The 8,876-nt window shown below is 49.5% G+C and overlaps 1 protein-coding gene across 4 annotated transcripts; it reads left to right on the top strand.

Annotated features, from left to right (window-relative positions):
- The first annotated feature begins 121 nt into the window (after positions 1 to 121).
- LOC119006384 (PILR alpha associated neural protein) lies at positions 122 to 8,221 on the top strand. Of its 4 annotated transcripts, none has more exons than XM_037075074.1 (6): positions 122 to 626; positions 1,190 to 1,246; positions 1,449 to 1,864; positions 2,320 to 2,398; positions 5,924 to 6,070; positions 6,719 to 8,221. In XM_037075074.1, exons 2-6 carry the CDS (start codon positions 1,236 to 1,238, stop codon positions 6,738 to 6,740), a joined length of 675 nt encoding a protein of 224 aa, XP_036930969.1. In that variant the 5' UTR covers positions 122 to 626; positions 1,190 to 1,235; the 3' UTR covers positions 6,741 to 8,221. The 4 variants fall into 4 exon arrangements, with proteins under 4 accessions (XP_036930969.1, XP_036930970.1, XP_036930968.1 ...); XM_037075073.1 differs by having other exon boundaries at positions 521 to 917; XM_037075072.1 differs by having other exon boundaries at positions 523 to 858.
- Positions 8,222 to 8,876: the final 655 nt, after the last annotated feature.

Here is an 8,876-nt window from a genome sequence, read left to right as displayed (position 1 = left end):
CCTGATTCCTTCCAATCTGACCTGCCTCTTCTTCAAACACCAGTTCATCGCCCCGCTCTGCCGGTGCAGTCTGTGTAAATGAATGTAAATTAAATTTTATTCCATCTTTATTCCCCTCCCATCCTCCCTTTCTTCCTCCCCCCCTCTCCTTCCTCTTTGCTGTGTGTGTCTCTCTCTCTCTCTCTCTCTGGGGTGTCCTTGCTGTTTTTGTAAATATAATTGAAGAGTTATTTTTTTCTCTGCCTCTAAAACGAGCTTATTAATGTCGTCCTCAGTATCATTTCTGTTTGCCTCGTCAAATTCATTTCTTTTCCTTTGCGTCCATTTAATTGAACCCGTTTTAGAAAAAAAAACACATAATTAGCATTTAAATCTCTTTCCTACTGTCTCTTGCCCTCCCTCTCTCTCTCTCTCTCTCTCCCTCCCTCCCTCTCTCTCTCCCTCCCTCTCTCTCTCTCCCTCTCTCTCTCTCTCTCCCTCCCTCTCTCTCCCCTCTCTTACTCCAGCAGACTCTACATGTCTCCGTCGCCACGGCAACCGATGCTTTTTTTCTCCCCTCCTCTCACTCTGTATCTCCCCCTTTTCTCTCTGCCTCCCTCTCTCATTCCCTCTCTCCACTGCCAGAGGTAGGCATCATAACTGATATGTGTCGGTGTGTCTGTGTCCGTCTCCTCGGTTTGCTCGTGTGTCTCTCGGAGTGACATTTCTGTGGCATTTAAGCGGCAGCAGCAGCAGCGGCGGCGGCGGCGGCGGCAGCAGCAGCGCGCATAGGAAGTTACCGGTCTGCGCGCAAAGTGCCATATAGAGTCCTGGCTCCGTGCATGACGCCTCTAATGATGATTAATGTGCTGTGCCCAGGTGTGTGCACTGTAAATGTGTGTGACGGACAGACAGACAGACAGACAGACGGACGGACAGTGAGTGTGCGCTCCTGCCTGTGTATGTGTTTACTGTATGGGCATGTGGCGCGTAATTGAGCGTTAAATTATAAAGCCCAGGGGAGAGTGTGATTTTTTTTTTTCTTTTTAAAAAGTGACAGAGTTGGCACTGCTGCTGTCTGTGTTTACATGCTAATAGAAGAGAGAAAAAGCCGGACCCTCCTCCTTCTTGCTCTCTCCCTCTCTTTTTCTTTTTCTTCTTCTTCTTCTCTCTCTCGCTCTCTCTCTTGCCCCTCTGTCCTGTCTTCCAGAGAGAGATGATCGGAGGAGCGGAGTCTCAGTGAACACAGCGAAGCGATGGAGAGATGGTAAGATGGATAGTGTCTGAGGTGAAGGAGGGATGCGTGGCGTGCAAGATGCATGAAATGTCATTCTGAGTGATGGCTGGCATGGGAATCAATGTCTGAGCTGATGGGGTCGCGCGGGGCGCCAGCAGACAATACATTTTCTCAGATAACTTCTCTGTCACTCCACCTCCTCTCATGCTTTTCCCCTCCACCTCTCCTCCAGCTCCATCTCTCCTGTCGCACGACTGACCGCCCTCCGCTGCCTCGTTCCCCTCTTCCTGGTTGGTCTGGTGGCGCAGCTCTCCACCTGTAACCGTGACGAGGGCGAGGAGCAGGTGGACGCCCTGTCGGTCCAGCTGTCCGTCACGGCCCAGGTCACACCCACCCCTCTGTGGGCGGTGGACTGGGGTCCCACGCAGCCCGTGGAGGACGAGACCTACCACTTCCTCTCCAGCCAGGAGAACGACCCCCTGCGCCAGCATGGGAGCCAGCAGGAGGCCAGCACCGCCGCCTCCGAGGACTGGCCTTATTATCCTGACGCGAGCGCGCAGCCCCGAGAGGAGCCACCGCTGGAGTCCAGGGACCGGGAGGGGGTGGAGGACGGAGGGACGGAGGCGGAGGAGACGGAGCCTGAGGAAGGTGGGCGCCGGGAGATGCACAATGAGGATTTTTTTTTTCTTTTTCTTTTTTTTTTTCGGAAAGTAAAGGTGGCCACGAGCTACAGCCCCCGTGAACACACACACACACGTACACACACACACACACGTCGCCCAGGGAATGAGCTGTCAGCAGCTGACACTGTGCTGTGTGCAGCCGGCTGTGTCTGTGGCGGGGGATGCCTAATAAAGTTCTCATCACTCTCAGGGAGGAATTGGCCGCTGTCAAATTGCAAGATACAGAGAAGACGTCATCGGATTAGTGTTGTAGTTGGAGGCCGCATCCAATTTCACATCTCAGCTGGCTTCACTCATTTTCCTCTGTTGTTCTGGATACAATTAGACAAGCTGTGAGATTAGTAAATGTGTGTGTGTGTGTGTGTGTGTGTGTGTGTGTGTGTGTGTGTGTGTGTGTGTGTGTGTGTGTGTGTGTTACAGTGGACCCTCAGTTCTACGTCACCGTGACCATCTCCTCCCTGCTCATCCTGACGGCGGTCGTCATCACAGCCAAACTCTGGTAGGAAACGTGAGCTCTCTCCTCTGACATCTTGTGTGTGAATGTAAAAAAAAAAAAAAGAAAGAAAGAAAAAGAAAAAAAAGAAGAAAAGGGGGGCAAGCTTCTTCGATGAACTCCAGTGAACGATCAGCAAACTTTTCCCTGCCTGAGCTGAGACACCTGTCTCACAGCAGGAGGCCACTACTGGTCCTCCTGATTAAAGGACCTGAGGGTTCTTTATAGTGAGAGCTGTGATGATGCAGCCCAGCGTGAGATTTATTACGAGACGCCTCCTGCAATATGCCTCAAATTTGAATTTTCTAAATTGGACACTTGGAGACTAAGAGGGTTAAATGAGATGCTTGATTCGAAACGGTCTTGCAGATTCCTGCATTACATTTACTCTGACAAAATTGATTTTTCTTTAGAACAACGTGCACCTCATTTGAATCAGGGGGTGTATCGAGGTTTAGAAAGTTTCCAACTAAAGTGGATAAATTGTAAGACACGTCTAAGACAGGGGGATCATTAACACGCTCAAGGATTGACCACATGTTTCTGCTGCACAGAATGTTTGTAATCACATTTTTGTTGACCTGCTCATAATCTGTGGATATACGTATGGAATCACTTACGTAAAACTATGTAGGGCTTTCCGTAATTGTAAAGACATTGGAGTACACAGTGATTTTAAAAAATGGGGCTAAAAGGGTCTAGAATTTGATATTTTCAGCTGGAAATACAAGACTTGCCCCCTTTTAACCCACTGACAGAGATGCTGGATGTGAGTCACAGATGGGGGTGCTGAGGGGTCAGTCTGTATGATGACATCATTGTAAATGGCACACGGCGTTCCTATTTTTTTGTATTAATTTCAGTGGCCAGGATAACTTGTGTCTTAGCGTTATCAACAACAAAAAACAACATTTTGAGAACATTTTGCGCTTCAGCAGATGGCAGACTTGAACACCAGTGTACTTTAGGTCAGAGCAGCCACAGCTACACACAAGAAGATGAAAAAAGAAGGGATTTGCCAGACTCCATTACAGAATCACTCAATTGTGTGAGTTGTCGAGCCGGGAGGAACTTTATAGACGTCGTGAAATGCTGTCTATGAGAAAGTCAGTATCATTAGCGCCTTCCCATAAAGTCGGCATACGTTACACAAGAAGTTGATGTTTTTTTTTAAAATGCCTTGTCATGTGGGGGGCCTTTCTTCCTGTGACCGTGGCCACTGATGGGTCAAGATGAGAGTGTACAGATTGGGCCTCACAAAGAGGCCAGATGTGTAGGTTTTAGTGAAAATAAGACCTTGACAGCTGCAGATGTGTTCTGCACGTGCACGCTGATCACTCCGTCTTGTCCGTGTCCTCGTTGTCCTCGATTACGTAACGCGCCTGTGCCATCCCCCTTTCAAAGCGAAAGCTGCGGAGTAATTGCTTACTAATGACTTTTATTAACAACACTTCTGTTCCTAAAAGTCACAGTTGGCGCAGATGTGTCATTGAGTGCCCAATAATTAAACATTCCCTGTAACCGATGGGACCGGTGGGTTGGGGGGGGGGGGGGGTGGGGGGGTAGGAAAACAGGGCTCTGCTGGTGTCAGTGTGCTTTAGCAGCCCGGCGGCCATTAAACAAGTCGCTGCATGTAAACACAGAGTGAGGGTCTGTACATGTTTCAGGCCTTGCAGGACGTGTTAGCTGCACACTTGGCCATTAGCCGAGAACGGGGAGCCATCTACGTGATGTAGTGGGGTACTTCCACGCTTTGCTGATCAATCCAATAACACCTAGTTTATTTGACCACTGGGACACAAACCCCTTCCTCTCTCTCTCTCTCTCTCTCTCTCTCTCCCTCTCTGCATCTCACTTTTCACTTCTTTCTCTCACTCATTTATACTTTTACTCTCCTCCTCCTCCTTTATGTAATTCCCCTATCTGCTCATCTTTCCCACATTCCTGTTGTATCATTTTTAATTCCATCGCCCGGATCCGTGCAATTTGTTCTCCCCTTTTCATACTCTTTTAATCTCAGTTATGCTCCCACACTCTTACATTACCCCCCCCCCCCCCTCCCACCTGGGCCTCCATCCCCTTCGCCTCCCAGGGATTTTTCTTCCCTCTGAATACCTGTGCTCTCCCCCTCTTCTTCTTTCAGTTTCTTACTTCGAGTTATCGCCGTTGCCTGGCTCTAAGGCTGCCTGTCTTTGCACAGCTGGTGCTCCCCTTATCTCCCTCGCCAGTCTCCTATCTCTCCCAGCACCGCCAGTCCGGCTGCAGATCCACAGATAATCCTCCAGCTTGCTGTGAGCTGATACACGATAAACCCTTTTCTCTCCGTTCCTGAGTCTGGCCTTGGCTCTTGTTTGGGGGAACTTACTTCGCCGACCCCCGCTGTGGAGGAAAACCCATCAGAAGTGGCCTTACAAAAGTGGGATTCGCAGGGAGTCGGGACTGGAGACATGGCAGCAGCCCCTCTCTATAGACTGGCTCGTGCCTCGGTGTCATAAATGTGTAAATAACGCCATGTGTTAGATGGAGAATGTGCCGCGGAATGAACGGGGGGGGGGTACAGATGGACCGAAATGATAGCCTATAGTGGAAATTGGCCAGCATCCAGTTCATTATGATTATAGAAGAGAGGCATATGTGCTCAGTGATTCTCCCGGCCCTGAAATCGTCAGTGTGGCTAATGTAGTCAAGCGTGACGGTGTTTTGTGTGTGTGTGTGTCACCGTGTGTGTGTGTGTGCGCACCCGGAGAGAGAGGAGTCGGTGAGGAGAGGACAGGTGTTGCCGGGGCTCCAGGATGGCTTTTATGGCCGTGAGAACAGCTTTGTTGTGCCACTAAGTATTCTTAAGAGCCTGAACCTGTGACTCCTCCGCCGTGTCGTCACCTTAACCCGCCATCCCTCCTGAAGTAATGGCGTCACCCCTCTGTCCGCTCCCTCGCCTTGTTGCATCCTTCCCACCTCTCTCCCCCACCCCGACTCCCTCCCCCGGTGCCTGTCTCCTTCCCCATTTCTCGCTCTGCCTCCCTCTCCCCCCTGACAGCGTTTTAATGAGTCCGATGAGTGCACTAATTCTCTCTCACAGTGGCAGTGTAATGTGTTCGCTGATGCTAAATGGCTCGCCTGCTCCTGATGCTCTCTGACTTTGTTTCTCTGCCTCTCTCCCCCCCCCCCGCCCCTGTTGTTTCTCCTCATTCTGCCTTTTCTCCCCTCATCTGTCCATCCATCTCCCTTCATTTCAACCCCTCCCTCCATCACTCCCTGTTCTCTGCCTCTCCCTCTCTCACCTTTCTTTCACTTCAACTGTCTTTGTCTCCTTTCATCTCTGTTTCTATTCCTGTCCCCCTTCTTCTTTGGCTCTTTTATCTTCAATTCCCATCTTCTTCTATTCCCACATCTTTTCTCTTTCCTCTGGTCCATCTCCTCTTTTTCTTCGCTCTCCATCGTCATCTATTCTTTTCGCCCCTCTCTCTCTCTCTCTCTCTTGTCCCCCCTCCCACCCTCTCCTCTATCTGTGCCACTATCCCTCTCTCCCAGTTACGATCGCAGCTGTTCCCAGCATCCGCCCCCGCTTTCCCGTGGCGTGGCTCCCCCGCTCTCCCTCGCGCTCCCTCGCTCCCTCGCTTCGGAGGACAGCCGGCAGACGTTGCACAGCACCTCCTCCTCCTTCACCGACAGGGAGAGGTAATGAGTCGCCTCGCCAACTCCGTGCCCTCGGAGTGCGTGTGTGTGTCTGCGAGTCGCCTCGCACCTCTGGAGTCAAGTTTGATTCTTTGCGTGTACGTCAGTGTGAGTCTGTGAAGCAGCCTTGTGTTTCCCCTTTAACGTGCATTGTGATGATGTACATGGAGTATAATTGGACCTCGGTGCTATTCTCTGTGGAGCATTCAGGGCCCGAGTGTTGCTGCGGCTGTAAGATGTATCAGTGTTTTAAACTCCCTCTCCAGATGAGTCATCGTGGGCCTGTGAAAAGGCGCCCAGCCGCCGCCGTCCACGAAATGATGCTTTTATTTGAGGGTATTTAAAGTTAATCTCAATCAGGATAATTATAGTGCTGTACTCCTGTGCTCCCGCTCACTTCCTCCCTCCCATCAGCTTTTCCTCCACCTTCCTCCTCTTCCTCCTTCTCTTCCCTCTCAGTCCCCTGTGATGCTGCTTTCCGTTTGCGCGTACCGCCACTTTTCCAGCTTCAGGCCTCTCTGCTCCACTTCTCTTCTCCTTCTCTGTCCTTCCTCCCATCATCAAGCTTCCCAAAACAAACCCCCCCCCCCCACCCCCACCCCCCCCTTCTCTCAGTCTCACTCTTCTTCTCTGTGTCTCTTGCTGTGTCAGGATCCCAGTTGTGAACCTCTGAGATGACTGTTTCCACATGGTAAACATTTCTTCGGGGGCCTGAGGAGCAACATCAACATGACCAGAGGGTGTGCCCGCAGCACCGCTTTATTTTCTCTGAAACTGTGAAATGAATTCAGGGATCCCAGGTATCCAGCCATCGCGAAACTCCTCGGCTCCCCTGAGGTCTGACAAACACCCAAACTCATCTCCCCGCTGCTCCCTCCTTCCTTCCGTCCTTCCTCTGTGCTCGGTGTAAATTTCTTTTATGTGGCTCTGCGTCACTGTAACCCGCTCCCTCTGTTTTCCATCCCCTGTATGGCCCCAAGCTGTGCCAAGCTACCCAACAGCTCTGCGTCTCGACCTGCCTTGACTAACTCACAAACAAGGAGTTTAACAGCCGTGTAACATCCCATTACCCCTGAAATGCCCTACCTGTGCTTCCACAGCAACACGGGAAGCTGCTCACTGTTCATTCTAATCCAGCGGTCTCTTTGTCATGCTCGTATCTGGTTTGCAAATGGTTAAAAAGCCATTCTCAGCATCTCCAAACACCGAGCGGGGTATTTTACAAAGCTGTTTGGCACGGCTTTAGCCAACAGGCAATGTGTTTAACATGTCACGCTCCAAAAACTGCTGTTTATTCCCCGCTTTGGGCGTCTGAAATGCAAATAGTGTGGCTTTTTTTTTTCTCCTCTGCAATGTGTAGAGGAGTCTGTTTTGTTTCGTTTTTTCCTCATGATTTGTTCTCTTAATTATCTGGCTTACGTTCACCTCTTTGTCGTGCCTCTACGAGCAGCCTTTGTTTCTGCTGGACTGTGTTGAGGTGTGTTAAGCATAGAGTTCTTCCAGCCGCGGAGATAAAATAAAATATTCAGAGCGGGGACGGATAGAGGAGGCACTCCTGTTTAAAATCAATGATTCCCAAAGGTTTCGGATGGTGCAGAGCAAAGACAGATTTATGTCAACATGGAAATGAGCATCTGTGAACTATACGCGCGATCAAAGGACTCATGTTACCACGACAAGGAATCTTTTTCCACCTGACAGCAAAGTATCTCAATCTGGAAAACAAAACCTCCATCATCTCCCTTCATATCATCATATATCAGCTGTCTTGGGTGCACCAAAGGAAAGTAGTACATCAAGGAGCATCATTTCTGTCTCTACAATCAGTCTGCATGTATACAGTAAGAAAAACCTGTGAGAGTTGCTTCAAATCTATTATTTATAAATGTCTATTTTATCTAACAGTGAGTGATAGCTTACAGAATCTCTCAAAGCCAAATGTCAGTATGTGTTTGGCAACTTTTCTAAGCGTCTTAGAGACATGACCCCCAACTTACACACATTTCCACTACAGACATAGTGCTGGTGGCATCATGCGTGGCTCGTGCAATCCTCCAGATACCCAGTCTTGTGATTTTTAGTAGCAAATTCCTGTAGAAATGTGGTCTTTCTGTACCATGGAAATTAAATAAAAAACTCAACACTGGCGTTTTAGCTTGGTGTGTGTGTGTGTGTCTATCTGTTTATTTCTGCGCATGTTGAATGAATTCCCCTGGGAGCTTGTGCGATGTGCAGCGCTTTATAGGAATGACAAAGCTTACACGGTGCATTTTAATAGCTACCCCCCCGTACCCTAATCTTTTCTCTCCCTGAAGTGAACATTCAGTCCGCCGCCTTGCATTGATTTTGAACCTCGGGCTTGGCATCAAAAAAAGTCCTGCATGTGCCAATCATGTGTTTTTTACCAGTGAGGAGCAGCTGAAAGGGAAGAATAAGGCTGCTGGTTGTGTGTGAAGCCCTCTCCTTATCTCCTCACCTCATATGGATTCCTCTCGCTTCAGAAAGATTAACAGGATGCTAAGCAAGAATCTCCTCTGTGTACAGTTTTTCAAACAAATGTCAATAAAAATCAAGGCGGGCGCCGGTGGAGAAATGCCACCCGAGTGTATTGAGATTCTCCCCCAGTCTGCTGCACAGCTAGGGTTTCCATCTCCTCTGGGCATTTTACTGATCAATCAGGGTAATTGATTGGCTTTGTTCCACTCGGAAGTTTTAATGACCGTCTAGTTATGAGGCGCAAACCAGCAGATGCTGCAGCAATCTGTAAACCGCTGTGGACAAACAACAAATGCAGAAGTTAGGTGTGAAC

Source organism: Acanthopagrus latus, chromosome 17 (genome assembly GCF_904848185.1).
Source record: "Acanthopagrus latus isolate v.2019 chromosome 17, fAcaLat1.1, whole genome shotgun sequence".
NCBI lineage: Eukaryota > Metazoa > Chordata > Actinopteri > Spariformes > Sparidae > Acanthopagrus > Acanthopagrus latus.
This window is presented reverse-complemented; position numbering and strand designations above follow the sequence as displayed.